At 45.9% G+C, this 27,048-nt stretch overlaps 1 protein-coding gene across 2 annotated transcripts in view; it reads left to right on the plus strand.

Annotated features, from left to right (window-relative positions):
* The window catches only part of LOC147623818 (kinesin-like protein KIN-4A), a 106,977-nt gene that overhangs the window by 12,101 nt on the left and 67,828 nt on the right, over positions 1-27,048 (plus strand). For both annotated transcript variants that reach the window (XM_086820446.1, XM_086820447.1), the window contains exons 5-6: positions 11,313-11,399; positions 11,509-11,722. In XM_086820446.1, coding sequence (XP_086676572.1) covers positions 11,313-11,399; positions 11,509-11,722 — 301 coding nt within the window. The remainder of the gene's footprint in view (positions 1-11,312; positions 11,400-11,508; positions 11,723-27,048) is intronic.

Consider the following 27,048-nt stretch of genomic DNA (forward strand, 5'->3'; position numbering starts at 1 on the left):
TGTGTCAACATGTTGAAATCCCTACCCATACACCAGAAATCTGCATGTGGAAGGGATAGGCAAACTGTACTCCAGAAAGTGCCAGGGGTCCTATCCTCCTGCTGTCGGATCTCGAGAAGCACAAACTCTCGGGGTTGCGTCCAAACTCTAGTAAGTGCTAGGGGTCCTGTCCCCTGAGAGCTAAAATCAACTCCTCCCAAGCCGAGTATTTTGTTCTAGAAACTGTAGACATGCCATCTCCGAGTCTATCCTTTGTCGACTCTAACATGTTGAAATCCTTACCATGCACCAGAAATCTGCCTTTGGAAGGGATAGGCAAATTGTACTCCAGAAAGGGGCTTTACTTGCTTTGGTGTTCGGTGCATAAATGTTGAGAAAGTCCAGTGTGCTCTCTAATCTTGATGGTCACCCATTGAGCTCTCTCAGTGACAAATGTGCTTTAGTCGATCACTGTAGGTAATAGTTGCTCGCCGACGGAAATGCATACTCCACCCTAGGTCCTGGAGGGGCCAAAAGTATGGGACCAAAAGGTGTGACTCGTGCCCTGAAGGATCTTCCTGCAACTCCTCAGAGAGATGATTCTCCTAAAGGAGGAGAATGTTGATGGGCCCATTGACTACTTTTCTGTGAAGCTCCTCTCTAAGGACCCGGCGCCTCTGAAAGCAACGTGTTCCTCCCAAACCCTTAATCTTCCATGAGACAATCTGCATAACTAAGATCTGTGGGAGGCGGAACTGTTGGAACTACCCGCCACTCGAAGTCTTGGGTGTGGGTTTGGACGGAGAGTAGTCGTTATCTGTCTTGTGGGGAAGTTGCACAAGGTGGGCATGAATCCTGCCCTCCATCTGGAGCCACTTTGTCGGAGCCCTGGAATATGCATACTTTGGGCTCCACCTGTCACAATGCAGGTATCTTTAGGAGGGAGGAAGGGGTACTGCCATTGAAACATGAAGAATTACGAAAAGGAGCACCTTTATGTTGGAGGACACCATCTCCCCTGGTCTCTGTGGCCAGAGCCACCTACCTCCATCCGTGCCAATGGCCAGAAGTGAGTGAGCACATCGGTGATACGCAGATCATACAAATGAGGAAGGAGAAGATCATCGCGCCACTCTCTAGGGTGGAAGGCGTGGAGTGATGAAGAACCACACATATGAATATGAGACACTTGTCTCCTCGGAAATAGTAGCTCCTTTGACGGGGAGGCATCGGACGAAACTGTAGTCAACTACTCTGTGGGGTGCGCCGGGGGGGGGGGGGGGGGGGGGGGTGAGGAACGGCAGCTCCAAGCGACTCTAGAGGGAGGGCCTCCATTGGAGAGGCAGTGATGGTCATCTCTACCGGCTCCGTGAAACGGTGGATCAAATGGCGATTATGTGCATGTTTTTACAAACGCAAGATTAATAAAAGCTGGAGTAGCTTTGCGCTAATGGTAATATTGCTAAGGCTAGTTCCCACGTAGGAAGTATAAGATATATGAGAGCACTAATTCCTTCAACCATCCCCACCTCCCCTTGCTAGAAATATCTCTATATAGGCTAGATACTAAGTTGATTTTGATTTCAAAATTTCTCTCATGCCTAAAGCAAACTTGAAGCTATCAAGTTTCTGTTGAGAGGGCAATAGCAATAATATGCTAAGGCTAGTTCGCATGTAGGAAGTATGAGAGATACGAGAGCACTAACTCCTTCAACCATCCCCACCCCCCCTTGCTAGAAATATCTTTATATAGGCTAGATACTAAGTTGAGGTAGATTTCAAAATTTCTCTCAAGCCTAAAGCAAACTTGAAGCTATCAAGTGTCTCTTGAGAGAGAGTATTAAGTGAAGAGATCCGCCACATTGTCTTCTGTAGGACTTGAAGACCTTGATTTGCCTGCATATATTTGTTCCTGCACATAGTGATAATGCACTTCAATGTGTTTAGTCCTCGCAAAAAAGATTGGATCCGACTAGATGTGTTCTGACCAAACTGATCTAGTCGACCCAATTGGATGAGAATTCCACTCCTTTGTGTCCACTGACCCTCTTAAGCCCTCGCAATGTGTTTAGTCCTCGCAAAAAAGATTGGATCCGGCTAGATGTGTTCTGACCAAACTGATCTAGTCGACCCAATTGGATGAGAATTCCACTCCTCTGTGTCCACTGACCCTCTTAAGCCCTCAAAAAATCACACCCCACTAGGATTCACCTCTCTACACTCACAGCTGACAGCTGCTGACGGTCTTTTGACTTACGAAGCAAATCTTCTCCTTCAATTTTGCCTGACTGCTGACAGCTGACTGTCAGACTTGACTCAAATCTTTCCTCTTCGACACAAAGAGACCAAAACTACTCTTGAATATCCATGACTGACTCCTATTGGGCCTCGGCTGATCCAGGCTGACTCCCTTCTGACTTGACATAGTCCTCAGACCACTAGGAATGCCCAACCTGTCAGACTGATTTCTGACTGGTTCTGATTGTCAGCCCAGACCTCATAAGAGTTAAACAGGACCAGACCAATACTTCAACAACCTCATCGGACTGGGACACATAGGTGACCAGGTTGCCTCTGTCAAAACCTGCTGACTCAAACATAAGCTAACTGACACAGTTCTGACTCAGCACAAGTCAGCTTTTCATTCACAGTTGTTTCTCCTCAACAAACTCCATCAAAATAACACAGCTAAAACCAAAGCATAAGATTTCATCAAACCAACACAATCAGACCTCTCTCTCTCTCTCTCTCTCTCTCTATATATATATATATATGTATATATATATTTATATGTATGTATATATATATATATAACTGAGCCAATCTCAACACCCCTGAGATTTGGGGATAGATCTGAAAAGAGAGAAGAACCACAAAACCAAGGGACTTTCACACAATTATCCCAAAAAAACCTTGTATTCTCAACTTCACAATGAACCAGAAACAACAACCATAGCTGCAGCTACACTCTGCAGACAACCACCAACAAGCAGTGCAGAGAATCGTTGAATATGACTTTGAGCTGATCCAAGTTGAAACAGATTTTCAGCTTCAGAGGTCTTAGGGAACCCACCTTCGACAAGACCCTCTCACGTTTGCAATTTCTGCTCTGGGCAAACTCAAGTCAACTCAAACAAAACCCGCGGCATCTTCTTCTCAAACAAAGTCGCAACAAACTTCCACCGAAGTGCTACACCCAAGTGTCTCTCTTGGCTTCTTTTTCACTCACATTCGACTCTTTTTTTTTTTCTTTCTTTCGACCCCCTTTTGGACTCTCTTCTCGACGTCCAGCTCACATACAATCCAATCTTCCCTTTCTACAAACTTCTTTTTTACAAGCGTCTCTAATGCCAATCTTCTCTCCACCGCTTCCCGCAACTTTTGGTCTTCTCTCGCAATCTCCCCTCCTCTACTGCATACAAGTGTTCTTTTCGTCTTTTGGTTGGGGCGACAAGGACTAATTTTCGTTTTTGGAAAGTGGCCACGTAGCAGTTATCTTTTCCTAAGGTTTTTAACCATACATGAATGATTTATTTCGTTTTCTTGGGGTGGGGTGGACATATGTATTGGGCATTTTCTTTGGGCACAAAAAAACCTATCATAGTTTTCCCAACCCCCATGGTTAGAACATTTATGCTCAACCATATGCTACTGGCTCACCAAAACAATCCTCAAAGAAAAGTACATCCAAATCCGACACAAGTATTTGCTGCATCAACTGGGACAACTTCATAATTGTGCACCAATATGGCTTCAACCTGTAACCATTGACTCTTTTGGAATGCAGCTGGTCATCCAAGTCAGTATTTGATAAGTACCATTTTCATATAGATGTACAACCTTGAAAGGACCCTCCCACTTAATGTGGAACTTGGTATGGAAGGTGTTGTCCAGCTTGTTGTTGTCTCTGAGCACCAAGTCTCCTTCTGTGATACCTTCGTCGTTGATAGTCTCATTGAAATGCTCAGCTCTTTTATTGCTTAGCTGAATATAATGGTCCAAGGCTTCTTCTCTAACTAACTGCAACTCTTGTAGATCGAGTAATCTCTCTTTATATTCATCCAAAATACTATCTTGATGCTTCAGAAGAAACTGTAAACTGGGAATCTCAACTTCAATGGACATCATAGCTTCTTTTCCAAAAACAAGATGATATGGTGAAAAGTCAGTAGCTGATTTGACGGCAACAGTGATAGCATATACATCCAAGTTCTTGCCCAACCCTCTCTTTGCTAATGCATCTGTAGCTTGATTCTGGTCTCTCTTCACATGCTGTATCTGCAATTCGTGAAATCTGGGTATCATCCTCTTTATTTGGAAATTCCATTCCTTCAATTTAGGATTTTTTGCTTTCCAAACAGCTTGCAGTTGTCTAATGACCAACAATCTCCCTTGATGAGCCTTCTGATTCCCCTCTTAATACACTACTGAAGCCCATACTCCAAGGTAGCATACTCAGCTTCATTTGCTAGTCTGCACATGCAATTGAATCCCTTCTTGAAATACTTGTTTGCCCTGTGGGTCAAATAAAACTATACCTCCACTGGCCATTCCTGAGCTTCTCTTGAAAGCCCCATCAAAAAACAGAGTAAAAGCATCTCATAGTCTTGTTTCAGGGTCCTTCCACATGGGCACCTTCTTCTTTGCTACTGTTTCTTCCTTCAACACTACTGGATATTGCCTATATGTCAGAATATCAGCTAGTGTAGCCCTAGTGCTGTCCTCCACCATGCAAGTAAAGTGGAACTCCTGTAGTTCAATCAACCACTTGGACAATCTCTTAGAAGGAATGTCAAACTAGATCAGATGAAGAAGTAGAGAATAGTGGGTAAGAATAGTAAAGGGCTTTGGGAGTAGGTTGGACCTAAACTTCCTCCGAGCAAACACTACAGCCACCATCACCTGTTCTGCCTCAGAATATGTCTCTTTCCTTGAGTCTTTGTTTCGCTGACAAAATATACAAGCCTTATATAAGAGTGTTGTTTCCCCTGCTGCAACAGTATTGCTCCCACAGCATCCTCACCCACACTAGGATTCACAAAAAATTCTATGCTCTAGTTAGGAGGCATGACTACTGCCAAAGTGCTCAAGATCTCCTTTACTTGCATAATGGCCTCTTCATCCTTGTCTTGCCAACTGAAAGGATCCCTTTGGGATGTCTGTTGTAATGGATATAAAGCTTGAGACAAAAGAAAGATGAACCTGGCAAGATATCTCACCTTGTGGGTAAAAGTGAGCAACTGCTTCACATCTTGTGGAGCTTCCAATAAAAGCAAAACTTTCTCCCTTTCAGGATCTGCTTCAATTTCATTTTCTGAAACCACATGACTAAGCAGAGTCACTTTGGCTTATGCCAAGTGACTTTTATTAGGGTTGAGCTGCCCACCTAGATCATCTAGTCTCTTCAAGGCCAATCTCAGCTTCTCACAGTGAATCCATCTGCCACTGTATATACAAAAATCATAAAAAACACTCTGATGAGGACCCCAGATAGGGCTCAAACACTAGATTCATAAACCTTTGAAAGGTTGCAGGGGCATTTGTTAGCCCAAAGGGCATAACCTTGTAAGCAAAACACCCCTAGGGGGTAATAAAGGTGGTTTTCCTATGATCCTCTGGAGCAATTGAGATTTGAAAGTATCTTGAATAACCATCACATACACTATATCTTTCATGTCCAGCCACACTATCTAGGATCTCATCTTGAAAAGGCAGTGGGTAATGATCCCTTTTGGTGGTTACTGCATTCAAAGGTTTAAAATCAACATAGACTCTCCATTTCTCATTTTTCTTTGGGGTGATCACTACTGGAGAAGCCCATTCAGAATTATCAACTGGATATATAAATCCTGTTTTCAACCGTTTATCCACTTCCTCTCTCAACACCTGTTGCTGTACAACCCCAAGTCTTCTCAACCTTTGTACACATGGCTTAGCCTATGGTTCAGCTCGATCTGATGCTACACTGCAGACACTCCCCTAACCTATGTATAAGAAGAAATGAACAAGTCTGGAAATTTTTGCAGCATGTTTGTATATTCCTTTCTCTCAGCCTCAGTTAGATCCTTGGCCAGCATCTTTTGTAACACTTCCTCCTTTCTTGGCTGTACTTCAACTTCAGACTTTAGCTTCTCCCCTTCCTCTATACATAGCTGTACAGATATACACATAAGGTTAGAATTAGGCTCTAGTAGCTGGACTTCTTCCCCATCACCCTTTGAACTGACCTCCTTTGTTTCTGAATCCTCTGTAGAGCTAGTCTCTTCATCTTCCTCTTCTGATGAACTACTCTCTGGAATTAACTCCCTTCCTCTAGCCATGTCATATCTGACCTGTCTTCTCACCGGCTGGTCCAAACCCAAAATTAGATGTCATTAAATCCCAAAACATTTACTTGCAGTATCTTAACAATTCCCAAACACCTGACTTTTGCAATATTTGCCATTCGTACTCTAAATTCTGATGGGGCTCCAACCTTCAGTCTTAAAGCCTCCATAGTCTGTTGGGTCATTACATAGACTTGTGCGCCACCATCAATATACACTTTGGGGATTCTGTGTTTGTTTACCCAAGCATCCATAACTGGCAAATAATCCTTGTCTCCCTTCACATGCACTATATTAATCTGACCTCCCTTCTTCTCTTTTTTGGGTCGTCTTGTGCTGACCAACTTACTCCATGTTCTTCTAAGTTTATGGGCACAACTGTAGAAGCCCAAAGGAAAATCCTACATGCCAATGTGTCTTCTGGACTTGGTCTTCTTCTTTCCATCTTTGGGCTGATCCTCTACTTGCTTTCCTTTCTTCCTCCTGGATGGACCTGGTTCATCTTCCACCTTTGCCCCTCTAGTCCTTTTGTTGACTAAGATGTTTGCTTCTTCATCAACTCCAATCAAATTTACTTCTCCTTATCTCAGTCCATTGACTAGCTGTTTTGCTGAACCTGTGGTACACGCTGAGTAGGCATCTCGTCTGCCCTCTTGACATCTTGCTTTTCCTCCCTCCTAGGTGCCAAAGGATACACATCACCTCCCATTCTTCTGGGATATGGACACTGAGAAGATATATGCTCCCTTTCCATACAATTAAAACATTGCACATTCATGTTTGGGCCTCCTCTTCCCCTGCCTCTCATAACATCTCTATCTCCTACCCATAGTCACAAGAAACGTTTCGAGGTTGTGAAGGTTTTTTTACGAAAGGTTTCGTCCATCACTAAACAAACCGCAGGTTTCAAAAATTATAATTATAAAAATAATTTATAAATTTGTATGTATGATATATATACATCATACATACATATTACATACAAATTATAATTCACAAAATAGATGCACCATTTTAGAGACTTTCATGCAAACTGCAAGCACAAGAATGACAAGTCACAAGATTCATTATTGAAGATAGACTGAAACTTTAAAGTATCAAAGACCATAGATCAATGGATAAATACAGTGTCATCCCACACATTCTGGGTATTGTCATTTTTGTTGCGGCAAGGCATTATAGAATTTAAGAATAGGGTTAAGAAGAGGAATTTCGGTGGCAGAATTAAGGAAGGAGAAGAAAAGGGAAAGGAAGGAGAGAAGATGAGGGGAAGGTAGGAAAGAAGGAGAAGAAGGTAGGAGGAAGAAGAGGGGAGAGAAAGGAGAAGAAGAGGGGAAGGAAGGAGAAGAGGAGGAGAAGTAGAGGTGAAGGAAGGATAGAAGAGGAAGAGAAAGAGCAGTGAAGAGAAGGAGAGGTGAAGGAAGAGGAAGAGGAGAAGCAAGCTACAGTCAGGTCGGCGGGCTACAGGCGTCGTCCATGTGAAGGGCACGGAGCAGTGAGCGCAACCAATAAAAAGCGCACATAGAGCTAATTGGAAAAAAACACTCCGCTTATATGATAAAACGCGCAAACGGGTATTTCTGGATTTGGGCGAAACGTCTTCAGTCAGGAGTTTCACACGTTTCACAGAAACGTTTCAGAGGTCTTGTTGGTGCGAAACACATTTTTTGTGACTATGCTCCTATCCTAGGGGCATTTCTACCTCCTTGCAACGGATTCAAATTCAAATTTTCCATCTGTTGAGTCAGATGATTAATATCCTGTATCAGCTAATCAGAAACCACCGGGGCACATGGAGCAGCTCCTTTTGCTCTTCTTTCCCCAGGCATAGCTGGCCTTCCTCCAGTTTGAACTTCCCTTTGCTTTTGAGCCAACCTCTGAAGCTTCCACTCCTTCTCTTTGGCTATCCTCAAAGCCTCTTCAAAGGTTCTGGGTCTCTTCAACTCCACTTTCTCCTTTAGATAAGCATGAAGGGACTGAATAAACATGTCTTTCTTTAGAAGGACATGCTGATGCTCTGTTCCCAAAGAAGTGTCCCATCTTAACCACAGGTCTTCAAAATGGTCCACAAGTCTGTCAAACATGTCAGACAGATTATGCTGCAACTTTTGAATTTCCTGCAAAACAGAGTATCTGGGGATTCTCCTTGCTTATAATGCTGCACCAAGGCCACTTTGATGTCTTCATATGCCTAGCCTTGATTTAACTGAGCTCTCCAAGTCTGCAACCACTGTTTGGCATCTCCCTTCATCAACATAGACAACGATGTCAGCTTATCCTCATCTCTATCCTTGCCCAAGGCAAATGCTGCAGACTCCATCTCCGTCAAAAATTCCTCTGGATCCTCTCTAGCATGCCCATGGAAGACCGGATATGTCATCATGGTTGCCATCTGTTCTATTGAAAACTCTCAGACCTGTAAACAAGCTGAAGGGTGCTTCAAAGCCCTCCTCAATGGGGGCACCAAAACAATGATGTGTCGGGGAGACCTACCTCTATAGCCTGTCCGAAACACACCATTGTGTAGAGAGAACTACCACCAGCACCACAACACTAGCAGACAATACCAAATCAAGGCACAAGTACACTCAGCTGACGCCCCCTGACCTCTGGCTGGCATCGGCGGACACTTGAGCACACTCCAAATTCCTTAGACAGTACAACTGACTCTTCCAGATGTCCTCCTAGGTCAGCTCTAATCTCCAATGGCCATGATCTTCCCTTATAACCCTTCACCCAACCTCAGCTGACTTCCAACTGAACAGAAATACTCTCAGTTGATGCAGACAGATCAGATGTTGACAATATTCCTCTTTCCAAATGCCGATGCTCACTTCCTTCCAAAATGTGTCCTCTAGGATCCTCTACAATCCTCCAGCATTAGCTAACCTTATATACACAACCCCAAGAGCTTCTTGGACTCCTTGCTGACTCTCGGCAAACACCCTTCTGACTGAATTGGCTAAGATAGACCCAACTGTTCGAAACAGACTTGACTGGCCCAACTGAAGCAGAATTCTTCACTCAAGGGCCCTCTGACCTGTTCTGACCAAACAGACTGTTCTAACCAAACTGAACCACGATCCAATTGGATGATAATTCCACTCCTCTGTGTCCATTGAGCCTCTTAAGCCCTCAAAAAACTCACACCCCACCAGGACTCACCTCTCTACACTCATAGTTGACAGCTGCTAACGGTCTGTTGACTCAAGAAGAAAACCTTCTCCTTCAATTCTGCCTGACTGTTGACAGCTGATTGTCAGACTTGACTCAAATCTTTCCTCTTCAACACAAAGAGATCAAAACTACTCCTGAACATCCACGACTGACTCCTATTGGGCCTCAGCTGATCCAGGCCGACTCCCTTCTGACCTGACACAGTTCTCAGACCACTAGCAATGCCCACCCTGGCAGATTCACTTCTGAATGGTTCTAATTGTAAGCCCAGACCTCATGAGAGTTAAGCAGGACCAGACCAATACTTAAACAATCTCATCTGACTGATGTTGACACACAACTGACCAAGTTGCCTCTGTTAAAACCTGCTAACTCAAACACAAGCTAATTGACAAAGTTTTGACTCAACACAAGTGAGTTCTTCATTCATAGTTGTTTCTCCTCAACAAACTCCATCAAAGCAACACAGCTAAACCCAAAGCTTAAGATTTCATCAAACCAACACAATCAGATCTCTTTGTATAAATATATAAAACTGAGCCAATCTCAACACCCCTGAGATTTGGGGATAGAATTGAAAAGAGAGAAGAACCACAAAACCAAGGGACTTCCACTCAATTATCCCAACAAAACCATGTATTCTCAACTCCACAATGAACTAGAAACAACAACCATAGTTGTAGCTACACTTTGCAGACAACCACCAACAAGCACTGCAGAGAACCGTTCAATATGACTTTGAGCTGGTCCAAGTTCCAACAGATTTGCAGCTTCACAGTTTGAGGGAACCCACCTCCTACAAGACCCTCTCACCTTTACAATTTCTGCTCTAGGCAAACTCAAGTTAGTTCAAACAAAACCCGTGGCGTCTTCTTCTCAAACAATACAGCCGCAACAAACTTCCACTGAACTCCTCCACCCAAGTGTCTGTCTTGGCTTCTTTTTCACTCACATTCGAGTCCTTTTTTCTTTCTTTCTTTCGACCCCCTTCTGGCTTCTCTTCTCTATGTTCAGCTCACACACAATCTAATCTTCTCTTTCTACAAATTTCTTTTTTCCAAGTGTCTCTAATTCCAATCTTCTCTCCACCGCTTCCCGCAACTTTTGGCCTTCTCTTTGCAATCTCGCCTCCGTTACTGCATACAAGTGTTCTTTTGGCTGGGGCGACAACGGCTAATTTTCATTTTTGGACAGTGGCCACGCAGTAGTTATCTTTTCCTAAGGTTTCTAACCATACATCAATGATTTATTTCGTTTTCTTGGGGTGGGGTGGACATATCTATTGGGCATTTTCTTTGGGAGCAAAGAAACCTATCAACGTTATGAAGTAGCCACTCTAGTATGTTTCTTTCTTGCCCATGAGATAGTAGAAGAACCAAGTGAGAAACTAAATCCATTGGTTGATTTTTGGTCATCTTTCTCTCTTGCCCAATCCGAGTCACTGAATCCAAATAGATTTGGATTTTCACCTTTTGCATGAAACATGCCTAAGTGAGGAGTCCCATGGAGGTAACTATAGAGACTCATATAACTGCTTGCCAATGAGAAGATTTTGAGCAGGACATAAGTCTGCTTAAGAGTGCAATAAGATACACAATGTTTGACCTAGTAGAGCATAAACAGATGGGAGCACCAACTTTTTGGCCATACACAGTAGCATCTGCATCTTCCTCATCTACATGTTTCGGAAGTGTATGACCAGTTTGCAATGGAATGCTAATAGGTTTGTAACTCTACATATTGTGTTTTTGCAAGATCTCTTTCACATACTTGCATTGTGATAACAAAGCATGTAAATTATCTCCCTTGATAAATAAAAAATTAATACAGGTTGAACGGGACAAACTACACCTTAGGCTGGAGTATCTTCAGAGTGGGAAGAACTTTCAGGAGCTGGATGATATAAATGAAAATGAGGTCTGTTGAGTCCAATCAGAGTCCACATACAAATTATCTGAACTTCACCCAATATCGCAACACCATGCATGCAGTGTTCATGGGAGTTTTGATTTGGAGTTCTTTACAGGATATTGGCATACTTAAGTCACAACTGGCACGAATACAAGAGCTAGAGGCAAAGCTGCAACAAGTACAGAGACCACAGCTTCCTGATAATAATCGTTCAAATAATCAAGAGCTGTGTATGGACACATTACATGACAACTTCCTCACGTCTACCCATTGCATGGAGCTCAGTGAAAATTCAGAGACACTGAAAGGAAGAAGTCTGCCAAGTTCAGGTAACAATCAGAAATAAGAAGTGAAGAGGTTATTGACATCAAACTTGACCACCTTTGCATGTAAATTATCTTCAAAACAACATGCACTCAAAGAGGGTTAAAAAATCAAAAGAGGAATGTGAGGGAGGTCAGCAAGGAGCGAGCTTGTCTCTCACAAGTTTACTTAAAAAGTGAAGAGGTTATTGACATCAAACTTGACCACCTTTGCATGTAAATTATCTTCAAAACAACATGCACTCAAAAAATACTTTAAAGAGGGTTAAAAAATCAAAAGAGGAATGTGAGGGAGGTCAGCAAGGAGCGAGCTTGTCTCTCACAAGTTTACTTCTCGACGGTGTAGTGGCCATGATGCCCAAATAGAACTCTTCATGTTGAAACTCTTTGCTGTTTGGTATCATAAGGCATTCTTACATGGTATGGTGGCCATGATACCCAAAACACGAGCTCTTCATGTGGAAATTCTTTGCTATTCGGGTATCATAGGGCATTCTTTTTTTTTTACTGGGAAATAGATCCTTCTATTAATTAACAAAAACAAGCGACGAAGGGCTAAATACAACCACGAAGGGCTAGATGCAAACTTGCCTTCATGTATGGGGCGAGGATCAAAGAACAAGAGGTGGAGAAAGTTGCAGTTCTCCTCCGGCTGGCCGCTCTATGATGAGAAGGCTATCTCATACAAAGGGAGGGGGAGGGAATAACCACATAGGTGGTCTATAGTGCCAAGTGGGCTCACCACCTCTATCTGTGAGAAAAGGGCTAACGGCGGCCGCCAGAGCCTCAAGAAGGCTTCCCGCCGCTTCCGCATGCGGTCAGAGCCATTGTGCAACTTCCCCCTCTGGCCGCGGAGGGCATGAATGATGTCGAGCCAAATGCTCCCGATGGATTCCAGAGGCGGAGTATGGGTGCCTTTGATGACTTCATTGCATCGAGCTCTCCAGATGTGCCAGGCTCTGCAATGCTGCTACAAATCTCCCATCTTTGGCATGAACATGGAGTCCAGTGATCAATAGATGGGGATGGGATTGGTACTGCCGAAATCCGAAGGTGAGAGCCCTGAAGGGCTAGCCCCCCACCTTCCTCCTCATAAGCCATGACAAACTCAGCTTCAGTGGCCCAAGCGATAATGCCCTATGAAATGGTACGGGTAGAGGACCTGTCCATCGTGAAAATGCGGAGAATCCGTTGCCAAACCTGCCGAGCTTAGAGTGGGATCTGTGCATCACCGACATGATTACCCATCTTTGGCCCTTGGCTCAAATGGAGTTGGGAGGCTCAGACCATAGAGATGAGGATGGGAAGGTGGTGTCCTCTAGCCCGGAGGTGCTGCTCTTTGTGTTACTTCATATCTCAGTTGCAATACCCCTTCCCCCCTCTTACACATACTTACGTTGTGACCGAAGGAGTTCAAAGTATGCTTACTCTTGAGCTCGGACAAAGTAGCGACACATGGAAGACAGGATCCGCGCCCACCTGGCACACCTTCTCCCAGGACTGGCTGTGACTACTCCCTGTCGAAACACACACCCAAGACTCTTCGAGTGGAGGGCAGTTCCGATAGTTCTGCATCCAACAAAGATTGATATGCGGATTGCCTCATGGAACATTTAGGGTTTGGGGGAGCCTCAGTGCTTTAAGAGATGAGGAGTCCTTAGAGGAGAGCTCCATACAGCAACAGTCGGGAGACCCATCGATGTTCTTTTCTTCTAGGAGCACCATCTTTCCGAGGGGTGTACCCGTCGTTGCAGGAAGACTTTACCAGGCAGGAGGCACTTTTTGTTCTCCCTCATGTGATCCCTCTAGACGTAGGGGGGAGTCTGTATTTCTGTCAGTGAGCAGCTCTTGCCAACAGTGTTTAGATCAAGTGTCATAGTCACTGGGCGAGCTCAGTGGGTTACCATTAGGATTGGAGAGGACTGTGTGGGCTTCCTCAATGTTTATGCCCCAAGCATCACTACAGGTAGAGCCATCTTCTAGAGTATAGTCCGTCAATCCCTCCCTCAAGCTGACTTTTGGTGCATGGGTGGAGGCTTTAACAGCCTCGAAGGAGCGTCTTCGGCAGCCCCTCATCTGTTTACCCAGTGGCCACATGCTGGGGGCCCAACCTCATGTATCCTAGGGAGTGTTGAGCATAGGACTTGCCAAATCCCTTGGAGATTGGCTTGCATTCAGACAGCTTCCCCTGAGCCTGGCTGGGATCCGAGGTAGAGACAAACTCAACCTCGACATTGACTCTACTATTCCTGAGGAGTGGCTGACCCCTATCCCTGACCCGACCCCCCTCCCCGGGCGCAGTGGAGGTTGGGCATGTTTACTAGGCATGATATTCTCTTGGCGATTCATGGCGCAAATGAGAGTTGTGCTTTGCTCACTTTTTCGATTGGACCCCATGGCAGATTAGAGAGATCAGAGCCCCCTTTGGATGGCTTTAGTGGATGCACCTTACAGAGGATGAGGGTGATCGGATTTCAGGCACATGAGTGGCACATTGACCCCCATTCGGTCAAGGTGGCCAAGGAGAGACTTTGGCGTTTATGGATTTGGGAGAGCCGGCTGCTCACGCACCTCCAGTGGGACCCAAGGGAGTGGACTTGGCGTGATCCTTCCCACAGGGAGTAGAAGCTGGGTACCCCGTTCTTCACATACACTACACTACTAGGCCGCAGGATCCAGATGCCCGAAGTCGAGGGCACCCCATCAGGGGCAGCACACTCGCAGTCACAAGGCCTCTCACAGCGTTTTCTCTTAGATCTTTGGAAGAGGCTCTGCAACAGTTTTCGGCCTCGAAAGATCACCCTCTTTCTTTGGCTACTGGCACATAGGAGTTTGCCAATCGACTAGCAGCTTCTTCAAGGTGCGGCCACCCTCAGGAATCTCAGCGACAATGTCTTTGGGATTGCCCCCGGGGCTGCACACAAGGGAAAGGAGAAGATCATCGTGCCACTCTTTGGCGTGGATGGCCTGGAATGATGGAACACCACACAAATCCGGATGGGAGCCACTGTCTCCTCGAAAATATCAGTTCCTTCGATAGGGAGACATCGGAAGAAACTGTAATTCATTGGAAGCCCTAGGATCCCGGGGAGCACTTGGTGACTCTGGTGAGAGAGCCCTCATTAGGTAGGCGGTGATGGTAATCTCTACCAGCTCCGAGAAGAGATGAATCAATTGGCGGATGGAACTCGCCGTCTTCCTCCACTTTGGATCAGGTGCAGCCGAAGGGCGGCGGGAATACTCAAAGGGGGGGGGGGAGGGGGGAGTGTAGGCTCAGAAGAAGAGGACGGGGTACGGGGGATTTCTATGAGAAGAGTCGGAGGAGAGGGTTGAGGATTAGGAGGGGAGGCGGCGGAGGGGGATGGGGAAGCTGGCAAGAGGGAGATGGAAGCGGCTGGGAGTGATCCGCTTGAGAGGGAGGGTGTGGGGAGGGGCTCGTCGAGGGCTCAGTGGGACTAGCTGGCCTCATTGAAGGAATCTCGAGACGGGGTAATGGCCTCCGGACCAGAGGGGCCGGAGGTGGGACCCTCGAAGTGATTGGGGGGGGTGGGGGGGGGACATCGCTGAATAGGTGGATGCTGCGATAAATGCTCGAAACGGTTCTCTAATAGAACTGAATTCTCCTGTACTTTGCCAGCCTGGCAGACATGGTGATGCCACTTACTTTGGAAGTTGGCCGGCGGCCCTGGAGTGGGCCAACGGTCTACCACTTGTGGGTAGCAGAGTTGTCCGCGGTCAGGTCCTGGTGCTCTGTTGCCTAAGGGCCTGCGTCTCTCCCGCCCCCCTGAGGATGATCCGAGCAGGGATTTTGGGGGGGGGGGGGGGGTTGGGGGGGGGGAACTAGAGGCGGTCTCCTAGACTGGCGACAAGGACAAGCTCTAGCAAGACATCCCATTTGCCTGCATATGAAGCATTGGCCTGGGAAGCTCGAGTACTCTACTCTATAGAGAATGGGATCTTCCCAGAGGCAAGGAAGGGATACGACCTGAGGCACTGTCTCTGGCGAGGCAATACAGATGCGAAGGGATGGGATCCTGGTCGCTTGTGCGAGGGCCGAAGCGTTAGTGGGGGGGGGGGGGGGATTCCATCACTTTACCAATGGCTCCACCAATCACCGGGAGAAGAGGAAGGTACTCCTTCCCGAGGCCAGATCACTTTACCAAAGTTGGTATTTGAGCAACCCTAACATAGTCTGAAGAGGTATGCGTGTCTAGGTGTTGTAGATGTCAAGATCTCTAGGTATTTCTCTCACCATTTCTCTTTTTCTGAAACAAATTGCTTTGTTGAAGTTTGTACAAGGGTTTGTTGGTGTCAAGGATGGCATATTGCTGTGTGTAAGGAAGAGATGCAAATACGGCGAGCATTCGGCAGATGGTTTGAGAGGCAGAATTCCTATGGGAAGGGTTGGTTGAGGGCCGTAATGGGATGATCAGGTTGAGGCCATGGTGACCAGCCTTAGGGCAGCCAAATAAGGCTATCCTAGGCGGGGTGCTTGGGTAGCATAGCCTGGCGAGGCTGGCAACTAGCAGCTAAGGCTGGCAAGACAACCATCCTTGGCAGCTAGCAGCTAGGACAGCTAGCCGGCAAATCTATGGCTCCCACCTCCCACGGCCATCCAGGCTCTTGGGCCCCGTTCGGGCCCCACAATGTGAGGACACGGTGTCCAAGAGTAAAGTCTTCCTACTCCATGTGGATCAAATATGAGATAACGATCTAGTGTAGCATGTAGCCTATTTGGCAATGTGCTAAATCTAATCCAAGCCATCACTAAACCATCTGGCCTCCTAGGCCCCTTCCCGTGTGAATATGGGGATGCCGGGTGCCTGGGTTGCTCAACGATGGCTACTCTTGTAATTGCCCCAAAAGCACAATCTTGACACACACTTAAACAATTAATACTATTAAACAAAATGAAATGGCACAAAACCAAATAAGATAGCAATGCATGGCTGGCATCCACTTCGCATACCCTTGTGCTTCAACAAAGGTTGTTTTGCTCCTGTAACTTGGCTGGAGGAACAAAAGCATCTTGAAAGTCAAAATCTTGAGCTTGTGCAAAAACTTTGGTGACTAGCCGTGTCTTGTACTTTTCCAAAGTACCATCAGATTTGTATTTTGCTTTGTAAGCCCACTTAGTGCCCATTACCTTGCGTTTTGGAGGACGATCTACAAGGCCCAAAGTGTGGTTTTTCAAGATAAGCGTCATATTGTGCTTGCATCCCCTTGTGCTTCAACAAAGGTGGTAGGATCTTGAATCTTGAGTACCTCTATCATGAGAAAAAAATTCACAAGATTCTCCCTAGTCCTGTTTTTCTCCTCTAACCTTCTGGATCTGCAAACATCTTGAGGCACATTCTTGGTGGTCGGAGGTTTTGCCTCATCCAAAAGTTTCCTTTACCACTTAGGAAATGTCTTACTTTTTTGTGGCACATCCTGCTTTTGTTCTTCATCTTCAAAATTGATGTCCATAGGAAATGGATAGGCTTGCCCTCCATTAGAATGCCTGGGAGCTCGTCCTACATGTCGACATTGTTTTGCTTTGGTGATTTCCTTGTTGCGTGATGAAGAAGAGGAAAGCTCCTCCTCCATCTGAAGTGGTTGTTCCTGGAACACTACATCACGGCTCGCTGTGATCTGCTTTGTCTGAGGGTCATAGAGCCAATATCCCTTCAACTCTATGTTGTAATCCAAGAAGATGCGTTTCTGGTTTTTGGCATCCAATTTTGTTCTCTGAGTATGTGGAACATGTACATAACATTCATACCCAAAAACTTTCAAGTGTGCTGTTGAAGGTTTCGTACTGTAGGCATGTGATGGAGTCATCGCTTTGACTGTCTTTGTTGCACTCTTGTTAAGAATGCACACAGCCATGTTAACTGCCTCAGTCCAAAAGGATTTAGGTAGATTCCTGTCATTAAGCATTGCTATTTTAACAATAGTGTGATTCTTATGATGCTCTGCAGTACCATTTTTTTCGGGAGTGCGAGGGGTAATAAGCTACCGCTTTGTCTATTTCCTTTCAGAAACCCAAGTATCTATTGGACATGTGTTCTCCTCCTTAGTCTGTTCTGAAGTGCTTCAACTTTGTTTTTGTTTGAGTTTCAACCAATGCAAGCCATTCCTTAAACTTTCCAAAAGCTTGAGACTTTTCCTTAAGAAGATACACCCAAATCTTTCTACTGTAATCATTTATCAAGGTGAACAAATTGGAAGAACCTCAAACTGCAATTCCGTCAAGAATGATTGCACCATTCTTGTGGAAGTGATTGCACCATTCTTGTGGAAGTGATTCTGTAAGTCATGGTCAGTGATGGCCGAGACAGAAAGCAAGTTCCTCTTCATATCAGGAACGCAAAGATTATTTGAAAGGCTTTTGTACAACCTTCTTTAAACATAAGTGAAATAGTACCTGAACCTTTTATTGGGCACTTTCCCTCATTGTACACTGCCACTGTGATGTCATCTCCCACAGGCTTTAGGGAAGAATACCAATGCTTGCGGCTCGTCATGTGCCTAGAAGCCTCACTGTTGATGATCCAAGAATTGTCATGTGCTGCAGCATGAGCTGTCTCAGTGCACACTTCTTCGATGGCAACAAATAGCTCTATGTTTGCAACATGATTGGATTCTTCCTTGGTCTTTAGAGCGTCATTCTAGGCATGTGCTTTCTTTTTTTTGCATTCTTTGTTTATGTGTCCTTTCTTGTTAACAGGAAAAGCATTTAACCTTTTTCTTTTGTAGCAGGGTTGGTTGCTTGGTACACTATGTGGTGGCTCTCGTGGACAGTATGTCTGGAGTCCTCTAAACTCACAGCGCAACACATGAGACACTATGTAGCAAACACAACACAAAAGAGACGAGACTGCGAAAGGAACGTAAACGCTTGCACTAATCAGAGAACATTGATGCAAGTCGCTCACTGTACCGTGCACACTCAGCAGAGGTCAAAGTGAAGAGGACGACATGACACAAGTTGATGGTAGAACAAAAGGTACAAAGTGGTATGAAGGTTGCAAGATGAGGATGTCCTCCAAGTGAGATAAGGTTGCAGGATAAGGATGTCCTCTAAGGTGGGACGAGGGCCATATAGAGGTTGAGACGGTGGCATCTCCTATCTTTGGTGGATGCCTTGGGTGGCAGCGTAGCCTCTGGCGGAATCTCCTATCTCTGGAGATGTGGTGGAGTGTCAGTCAATGCCGTTGGAGCCTTCAATGCACCTCCTTGTGTCCGTTGTGGTGGTGAGTCTCCACTTGATGGTCCAATGCTTGGCGCCTCCGTTGACTCACCAGTCACGCTTTGCGGTGGACAGTCCAGGTTGCATCTTGGTGGACAATTCAGGTGTGTGGGAACCCTTGCTGGCTACAAGTCACCCACCACTAGAGTTCTCACCGTCCTCGGTGAGGAAGATAGAAGTATGTTGCTTGGAGAAGTACCCTTGGGGAGTTTCTTTTTTATATATCTATATAACATCAACCACCAAGACATGAAAAGGTGGGGTCAGGCTTGCATCACCATAGACCAAATCGTCCCCCCTATTGCACCAAGGGTGGGTTTAACCCTCTGCCCCCTTGGCTCCTAAACTTCTCAATACACAAATGTTTAATTCTAGCATTATGCCCAGCCATACAATTGACAAAACCATATACACATGATTGATAAAGTTAAACATCTGCATGAAAATGCACCCAAGATGCGACTTAAAGCACCATGCTTATGTCTAGAAGAGGGTGCCGATGATGTTATCTTCCAACCATGTGAAGAACCACGTACTAGTGGGACTATTGGCCCTTTAAATGATTCAGTAAGAGGCCATTTGACTAGAAGCTCAAAGACCTATCATCAGCCCAGGTCCCTGTACCAAAGATTCAAAAAGTAGCACTAACGCTGTGGCGGTCTTTTCCAATCCCTGGAATTAAGAACTTGCGCTGGGTGGGATCCTTGTCTGTTAACGTGCACCCAAGTTGGGCCCTTCAAGGAGCTACCTACCCTGTGAACATAACATTGTCCCCACAGGTCCTTGCTTGTGCTCAGAGGGGACTCAACTGACAATGGCGGATTTGGGAGGAGTAGGTGGGGCTGATAGAAGGCAAGGGTGTGCATTGCATAGGGTGGTAGGGGGTGATAGGGCGAAAAGACGGGTGATCTGTGCAAGGTGGGGGTGATAGGGTGGTGGATAAGCGCAAGTGGTGATATTTGCAGAGCGGTTGGACCCATACGTAGGTGGCGGAGGTAGATGATGAGCAAAACGAGAGCCCGATTGGTGGGGTAGCAAGTTGGTGTGAAAATGGCGGTCCTCATAGTAGTAGCCGACCTGTTTGCCACATCAGCAGGCCGAGCCAGACGAACAGGTCACAATGGGCGCCAGGCAACCGATGTGAAAATCTGGTGAGTGGAAACGGGCAGTCGGAATGCCTAACAACATCCCCTGCATGGCTAGTTTGGTGTGAATGGCAAGGACACGACGAGCTGGCCAGGAGTGCATGGTGTGAAGCAGTGCTGTGGCAACCCGAGCACGAAGATGACGAGCAATAGATGGCGGATGACAGGGCGATGAGAGAGAGTGGGGAGCGGTGATGAAAGAGAAGGAAAAAGGGGGCTATGAGGGCAAAGGGGGGAAAGAAGGCAATGAGAGAGAAGAGGGGAAAGGGGGGTCTGGCGGGGAGTCGACGAGGTAAGGGGGTTGTGGTTAGTCGAAGAGTGGGGAACGGTTAATCGATGAGAGGGGGGAACAGGTAGACGACGAGGGGGCTCGTAGTGAGCGAGGGAGGGGACGGTTAGTCAAAGAGGAGGGGGGTAGGTAGTCAATAAGGGGGGTTTTGAGTATGTCCGCGAGCGAGTGGTGAGTATGGCCGCAAGGGGGTGAGAGGGGATGTCCGCAAGATGAGGTGAGGTGAGAAGGAGAGGATGGCTGCAAGGGGGGTGGAGGTGGAGATGGAGGGATGTTTGTGAGGGGGGGTGAGTGAGGATCTCCGCGAAGGAGTGCTGAGGATGGCTGCGAGGGGGTGAGGGGATGGCAGTGAAAGGGGTGATGGCCGTGAGTATGTCCACTAAGACGGAGAAGATGGCCGCCATGAGTCGAGTCAGAGGACCGCCACGATGGAAAAGGATGGCCGCCAAGATGGAGAGAAGGGGACGTCCACCATATGGGGTGGATGGTGGGAGGTACATCGGCGAAGGTGGACAAAAAGGGGAGGGCGGGTGAGGTGAATCGACAAGGGGTGAGGGTGAGGGTGGGGAGCCGGCCGGACAGTCGAAAGGGTGGGGGGGGATGGACGGACGAAGAGGGGAGTTGGCGGATAGCGGCAACGCAATTTGGGCGGATGGCTCCAAGTGGAGAGTGAGGTGACGGATGGTCAAGAAGCAATGTTGGCAGATGCGGACAATCCAAGAGACGGGAGAGGCGGACAGTCGATAAAGAGGTTGATGACCAATATGGGTGACGGGTTGTTGAGGTTGGCGGGCAGCCGTGGAGTGGCACCAACGGCTTTCCAACTTGGCAGACAAAAGTGCAACTCCTTCTCATGAAGGATGATTTATGGGCGGTAGTCCCCGGTGCTGAAGAGCAACCTGGGGCAATGGCTATTGAATAGAGATTCAGGAAGCAAAAAAACCAAAAAGCTATTGGCGTCATTGGTTTAAATCTTCAGAGCAACTTGGTGCATCACATCGACGTTATCGCCACAACACGCTAGAACTGGGAAAACCTAGAAAGTACTAATAACAACTCTAAGGTCTTTCTCAAATTAAAGTTTTATGATTTGAAGATGTGTGAAGACTAGGAGCTTAGTGAGCATTTTGCTAGTTTTTATTCACTGGTGCAACAACTTGGCAATCTCAAGTGTGCATCTAGTGATGAAGACAAGATGGTGGTGTTAACAAAGAGTATGCAGGGCATCAACCACTTTGAGCCATCCTTGGAGATCCTTCAAGTTGCTTCTACTACCTTCGACGACATGGTTGCTTTGCTCATCGAAAAAGATCGTCGCAACAGATAGGCGACTTCCAGCAGTAGAACCATCCACAAAAATAAGAAAAAAGGCATTTGCTACTCTGGCCTGGAAGAATAACAAGCGTATAAAATGTCGCTATTGTGGCCGCATGGGGCACAAAGCCTCTCAATGCCACAAAAAGCTTGAAAAAGAACAAGTGCAGCACCATGCCATCTTGGTAAGTCTTGAAGACCTTGAAGAAGACGAAGAAGCTGACATCTCCATCAACACAGTTATAGCAAATCTTGTGCGTCTCTTTCCCTACAGAAGAGTACTCACTAGATGATGATAATGCCCTCTAGAATCTTTTCTTTTGAGTCAATAATGATGTGGGAGAAACAGGAATTAGGGTTTAGAGATTCATGTGGGAGACATACACAGAGAAGAACAAGGGGGAGAGAGAGAGAGAGAGTTGTGGGGATAAGTCAACTCATGAGGCATGAGTGTGTGACTCCCCTATCACACATGTATATTGCACTAGTACACATAGTGCACTTAGTACATTAAAAGTACTAAGTGTACTATGTACTATAACTTATGGGCTTGTACACACTATAAGGGTGGGCATTATGCCTTTACCCCAACAACCTCCCACTTAAAGGCAAAGTGCCCTTAAGTAAAGGAAAAGAAAAAAATCAGCATGTACATGATAATATACAAGGCCATATCAAGGCTGAAACTGGCCTCATCCAACGCCCATCAAGTGTCTGCAATGAGCAAACCGCTCCGGAGGCAAACTCTTTGTCAACAGATCAGCCGGGTTGTCATCCGTGTGAATCTTAACAAGCTGAATTTGCTTGTTCTCTATCACCTCTCTGATGAAGTGATACTATACATCCACATGCTTCGTCTTTGCATGAAAGACAGGGTTCTTTGCCAACTGGATGGCACTCTGACTGTCACAATGCAACAATGGAATATCCCCTATATAACCCAAATCAACCACTAACCGAGATAGCCATAATGCCTCCTTGCAAGCCTCTGTGGCTGCAATATACTCGGCCTCTGTAGTAGATAAGGCAGTGCACTTCTGCATCCTGGATATCCATGACACAGCACCTCCTGTGAATGTAAATACATAACCGGTAGTAGACTTCCGATTATCTGGATGACCGGCATAATCCGAATCCGTGTAACCATGCACTAATGCATCCTGTTTGCCAAAACAAATGCACATATCCTGTGTGCCCTTCAGGTATCTCATGACACCTTTCACTGCTTCCCAATGCTTCTTGCCAGGGTTGGCCATGTATCTAGAAACTACTCCCACTGCAAATGCAATGTCCGGCCTAGTAGCAACCATGGCATACATGAGACTGCCACAAGCTGAAGCATACGGAATCTTGGCCATATCAGCCCTGTCTCTATCTGACTGTGGGCTGTCCATAGCACTGAGTTTCACATATGGAGGCAAAGGAGTACCAGTCTTCTTCCCCCCATCCATATTGAACCTTTGCAAGACTTTGCCAATGTATTCCTTCTGAGACAAATACAACACATGTTGATTTCTGTCCCGAAGTATCCGCATACCCAAAATGTGATTTGCATCACCCAAATCCTTCGTATCAAAGGTTTGATGCAGCCTCTGCTTCAAGGCATCCATCTCTTTACGAGATTTCCCGGCAATCAACATATCCTCAACATACAAGATGAGGATCAATAGACTGCCATCCAAAGCTTTCTTGGTGTACAAGCAGTGATCTATGTCACTTCTCCTGAATTTCTTGGATTTCATGAATGTATCAAATTTATGATACCATTCCCTTGGTGCCTGTTTGAGCCCATAAAGACTCTTTTTCAGCTTGCATACAAGCTTCTCCTTTCCACTCACTGCATAACCCTCTGGCTGCTGCATTTATATCTCTTCATGGAGATCACCGTGAAGAAAAGCAGTCTTCACATCCATCTGAATCAAGTCCAGATCATCATGTGCAACCAAAGCCAACACAGCTCTAAGTGTGGTCATTTTGACCACTGGAGAGAAGATCTCATCAAAGTCCACACCATATTCCTGCTTGAAGCCCTTAGCCACTAACCTGGCTTTGTATCTTGGCTTTGCATCTGGTGCAACTTTGAGCCTGTATACCCATTTGCATGGCAAAACCTTTTTGCCTGCAGGCAAATGCACCAACTTCCATGTTCCATTTTTGTGCAGAGAATCCATCTCTGACTTCATGGCACGCTCCCAAAGAGCCTTGTCTGCCCTCTGTAAAGCCTCCTTATAACATGAGGGCTCCCCACAGTCAGTAAGCATCAAGTAGTCAACCCCTGGAACAAACCTGTCAGGGGCTCTGGAGGGTCTTGTGGACCTCCGTACCCAATGACCATCATTTGCAGGTTGCTGTCCAGCCTGCATATCACCCATTGGTGGCTCCTGTTCCATGCCCGGTATCTCCTCTAACTGTGGTATATCCATAGGGATATCTTCTGCCATGTCTGGCTGTCCATTTGGACCATTTTCAGCACCATTTAAGGGCTGGTTTTCCTGCTGTAATGGCTGATTTACAGCCCTTGGTTGTTGTCCATGATGTCCATCATCATCAAAGATGACTCTGCCAGGCTCCTGTTGCCTTGCAGGCTCCTTATACATGCATGTTTCATCAAAAATGACATCATTGCTGCGTATGATCTTTCTATTCATGGGATCCCAAAGTCTATACCCCATTTCACCTCTGTCACCATATCCTAGGAATATGCATTTATGAGACTTAGGATCAAGTTTGGTGCGCATTTCCCTGCGTATGTGCACGTACGCAACGCAACCAAACACTCTCAAGTGCTTGTATGACGGAGGCTTCCCTGTCCATACTTCCTCTGGCACTTTTCCACCAAGCCTCGTGTTAGGTGACCTGTTTATAAGGTGAACGGCTGTCATAACAGCTTCAGCCCAAAAACCATGAGGTAATGCAGCATGTGACAACATAGAACGGACCTTCTGCTGTGTGGTCCTGTTCATCCTCTCTGCTGTCCCGTTTTGTGGAGGATCATAAGGAGTAGAGAGCTCCCTCTTGATGCCTTTAGCATCACAAAAGTCCTGAAACTGTTTGGACATGTACTCTCCACCATTGTCGGAACGCAAAGCCTTCAATGTTTTGCCAGTTTGATTCTCAACAAGAGCAACAAACTTCTGAAACACTGCGAATGTATCACTCTTCAAACGAAGAGGATAGACCCACACCTTGCGTGTGGCATCATCAATAAAAGACACAAAATTTTTTGCCCCTCCCAAAGAAAGCTGAGGCATCTCACATACATCTGTATGCACAAGCTCTAACTGAGCATCTTTCTATCCAAGAGCTTTCTTGTGGGGGCACTGTAGTTGCCTACCATATATACAATGCTCACAAAACTGAAAACTTGAAAACTTTAGAGAAGGCAAGTAACCCAAACGAGACAATTGCTCCATTCCCTTGACACTCATGTGTCCCAACCGGCTATGCCACATAGAAATTTCCGGCAGCTCGGTTGCATTTACATTAGCATGGTGACAAACACCTGCATGCATGAAGTAAAGAGTGTCCACTTTAGAGCCTCTGGCAACAACCAGTGAGCCCTTACTAATTTTCCACTTTCCACTACCAAATGTGGTAACATAATCAGCATCATCAAGCTGTCCAGTAGAAAGCAGATTCTTCTTGATCTCAGGCACATGCCTGACATCATGGAGCATAAGCTGTGAGCCATCTGAAAATACAAGCCTCACATCACCTCTGCCAAGAATCTTGCATGCATGGTTATCACCCAAATAAACCACTCCTTCATTGCCAGCAGTATACCTGACAAACAAGTCTCTGCAACCTGTGACATGAAAGGAGGCACCTGAATCAATGATCCATGAGTGCATACCATGACCACCTGTAAGAAGTGAATGGGCATCAAGTGAAGAAGTAAATAGGACCTCATCCTCACTGCCACCTGCATGTGACACATTGATTTCTTCAATCTTGACTCCACTTTTGCCCTTTGGCTTTACATCTTTGGCTTCATCCTTGTCTTTGTCTTTGCCTTTTCCCTTTTCCTTTTGATCATTTTTCCAGTTGTAGCATTGCTTTTTAATGTGTCCCTTCTTGCCACAATAATGGCATTCCAAATCCTTTTTGGAGCGAGACTTGCTCCTTCCCCTTTCTTGGCTTTTCCCCCTTTGCTGGGATCTCCCACGTGCATTCATTGCATTGGACTTTCGAACAGAGTTGTTTTTCCTGTTCATCTCTTCTTGAAGAAGAGCACCCTCAACATCTGCATATGACAGCATAGCATGCGAATTGCTAGTGGCTGTCCTGAATGTGTCCCAACTCTCTGGCAAAGTGCATAACAAAAAAGTGGCTTTGAACTCATCGTCCATTGCCAACTTTTGATTGATGACCTGGCTGACAGTACCATTAAACTCATTTAGATGGGCTGTCATAGACGCCCCTTCCTTCATCTGAAGACCTATGAGTTTCTTCAACCAATACACTTTGCTTGAGGCACTTTGTTGGGCATACAAGTCCTGCAATCTCTGCCACATTCCCCAAGCTGTCTTCTCTTCACGAATGAGTCTGACACAGACAACATGATAGTAGATCTTGCCAGCTCATCCATATCTTCCCACTCTTCAGCAGTAAGAGAAGCGGGCATCACACCCCTTTCTTTGATAGGCTTGTGCTGCTTTTTCTGCAGCAACACATTGTAGCACTGGGTTTGCCAAATATCATAATTATGCGAGCCTTCAAGCTTCTTGATATGAAGCAATGAAGAGCTCTCACCTGTGGTTGCCATAGCAATATGCAACCTGTTAATGCCTGACTCCCTGCAAAATGTGCAATCACTGCACCAAAAGCACACAAAATGCTCACAGTTTTTCTCCCAAGCTTTATCTCCCACTGCGGAAGCACAAATGCAACTTTTCTCCCACTTTATGTGATGAAATCAACAAAATCTGGTTGCTGCAGATTTTGGACAGCACCTTAAATGTGCTCTGTTGCCCTTCCAAAGTACTGTACAGCAGTACCAAGTGCTCACCAATGATGTACCAAACCTGTACCGGCAAGTACAGCAGCTGAAATTGAACCTTTTGGTCACTCAAAACAGTGTACAGCCATGCCAAAACTTGTACAAAACTGTACCAAATCTGTACCAACAGGTACAGTAGCAATAAATGCTATCCTGGCCGTCCAAATGAGTGAAAATCAGACTTTTACAGTCCCTACACTGCATAAAACAGTCCCGAACAGAAATTGGGCAAACGCCCCTGGACTGCAAGCTGATTTTTGAGGATTCAAGGCATAAATGTCTTGCCTGCTGCTTTGCCAAGCTCAACAAGCATAGGAACTTGAAAAGCCCCTTGATTTAAGATCAATTGCT

This window comes from Cibotium barometz, chromosome 26 (genome assembly GCF_041138505.1).
Source record: "Cibotium barometz isolate CiBa-2024 chromosome 26, ASM4113850v1, whole genome shotgun sequence".
NCBI lineage: Eukaryota > Viridiplantae > Streptophyta > Polypodiopsida > Cyatheales > Cibotiaceae > Cibotium > Cibotium barometz.